Source organism: Trypanosoma cruzi, genomic scaffold, assembly GCF_000209065.1.
Source record: "Trypanosoma cruzi strain CL Brener 1047053517133 genomic scaffold, whole genome shotgun sequence".
NCBI lineage: Eukaryota > Euglenozoa > Kinetoplastea > Trypanosomatida > Trypanosomatidae > Trypanosoma > Trypanosoma cruzi.
This window is the reverse complement of record NW_001849562.1, coordinates 70,586-72,715: the sequence shown is the minus strand read 5'-3', so window position 1 is coordinate 72,715 and position 2,130 is coordinate 70,586. Positions and strand designations below refer to the sequence as shown.

Sequence of the window (2,130 nt, the reverse complement as noted above, 5' to 3'; positions counted from 1 at the left end):
CAGAGGGAGAGGGATGACGCCGTGGCGGAGAATGCCCAGCTGCAGAGGGAGAGGGATGACGCCGTGGCGGAGAATGGCCAGCTGCAGAAGGAGAGGGATGACGCCGTGGCGGAGAATGCCCAGCTGCAGAAGGAGAGGGATGACGCCGTGGCGGAGAATGCCCAGCTGCAGAAGGAGAGGGATGAAGCCGTGGCGGAGAATGCCCAGCTGCAGAAGGAGAGGGATGACGCCGTGGCGGAGAATTCTGTGCTGCAGAAGGAGAGGGATGACGCCGTGGCGGAGAATGCCCAGCTGCAGAAGGAGAGGGATGACGCCGTGGCGGAGAATTCTGTGCTGCAGAAGGAGAGGGATGAAGCCGTGGCGGAGAATGCCCAGCTGCAGAAGGAGAGGGATGACGCCGTGGCGGAGAATGCCCAGCTGCAGAAGGAGAGGGATGACGCCGTGGCGGAGAATGCCCAGCTGCAGAAGGAGAGGGATGACGCCGTGGCGGAGAATGCCCAGCTGCAGAAGGAGAGGGATGACGCCGTGGCGGAGAATGCCCAGCTGCAGAAGGAGAGGGATGACGCCGTGGCGGAGAATGCCCAGCTGCAGAAGGAGAGGGATGACGCCGTGGCGGAGAATGCCCAGCTGCAGAAGGAGAGGGATGAAGCCGTGGCGGAGAATGCCCAGCTGCAGAAGGAGAGGGACGAAGCCGTGGCGGAGAATTCTGTGCTGCAGAAGGAGAGGGATGAAGCCGTGGCGGAGAATGCCCAGCTGCAGAAGGAGAGGGATGAAGCCGTGGCGGAGAATTCTGTGCTGCAGAAGGAGAGGGACGAAGCCGTGGCGGAGAATTCTGTGCTGCAGAAGGAGAGGGATGAAGCCGTGGCGGAGAATGCCCAGCTGCAGAAGGAGAGGGATGACGCCGTGGCGGAGAATGCCCAGCTGCAGAAGGAGAGGGATGACGCCGTGGCGGAGAATGCCCAGCTGCAGAAGGAGAGGGATGACGCCGTGGCGGAGAATGCCCAGCTGCAGAAGGAGAGGGATGACGCCGTGGCGGAGAATGCCCAGCTGCAGAAGGAGAGGGACGAAGCCGTGGCGGAGAATGCCCAGCTGCAGAGGGAGAGGGATGACGCCGTGGCGGAGGATGCCCAGCTGCAGAAGGAGAGGGATGAAGCCGTGGCGGAGAATGCCCAGCTGCAGAGGGAGAGGGATGAAGCCGTGGCGGAGAATGCCCAGCTGCAGAAGGAGAGGGATGACGTCGTGGCGGAGAATGCCCAGCTGCAGAAGGAGAGGGATGACGCCGTGGCGGAGAATTCTGTGCTGCAGAAGGAGAGGGATGACGCCGTGGCGGAGAATTCTGTGCTGCAGAAGGAGAGGGACGAAGCCGTGGCGGAGAATTCTGTGCTGCAGAGGGAGAGGGATGACGCCGTGGCGGAGGATGCCCAGCTGCAGAAGGAGAGGGATGAAGCCGTGGCGGAGAATGCCCAGCTGCAGAGGGAGAGGGATGAAGCCGTGGCGGAGAATGCCCAGCTGCAGAAGGAGAGGGATGACGCCGTGGCGGAGGATGCCCAGCTGCAGAAGGAGAGGGATGACGCCGTGGCGGAGGATGCCCAGCTGCAGAAGGAGAGGGATGAAGCCGTGGCGGAGAATGCCCAGCTGCAGAGGGAGAGGGATGACGCCGTGGCGGAGAATGCCCAGCTGCAGAAGGAGAGGGATGACGCCGTGGCGGAGAATGCCCAGCTGCAGAAGGAGAGGGACGAAGCCGTGGCGGAGAATTCTGTGCTGCAGAAGGAGAGGGATGAAGCCGTGGCGGAGAATTCTGAGCTGCAGAGGGAGAGGGATGACGGTGTTTGTATTGAGGATTTTAAGAGTATTCCTGCAGAATGTCGTAGTATTAGGAATAGGTTTGAGGGTTTGTGTGGGAATTCAGATCTGCTCTCCTTTTCTTGTTGTTTGGCGGAGAAGGAGAATAGCGATGTGGAGTTGTGCATTAACAGTAGTTGTTCTTTGGCGTCTGATGCTTTGCTGTTTTGTGAATGTGTGAAGCGTACTGACGAGGGGCGTTTGGCCTTTCACTCTGTATGCGGTGCAAGTAGTCGTGATTCTTTGGTGTTGGGCCAGCTTGGTGGAGAGTTGAAGAAGGATGTGGAT

General features: G+C 60.5%; 1 protein-coding gene across 1 annotated transcript, besides 2 other annotated features; it reads left to right on the top strand.

The window, feature by feature from the left end:
- Positions 1 to 1,132: a sequence feature (areas not merged during assembly with more than two copies in the genome that could not be assigned to a particular haplotype).
- Positions 1 to 2,023, top strand: Tc00.1047053436497.10 (uncharacterized protein; the record flags this gene model as incomplete). The annotated part of the gene is made up of 1 exon (XM_797522.1): positions 1 to 2,023. A coding segment is annotated over one exon (2,023 nt), but the record flags the coding sequence as incomplete, so codon positions are not given.
- Positions 1,133 to 2,130: a sequence feature (haploid, Esmeraldo-like haplotype).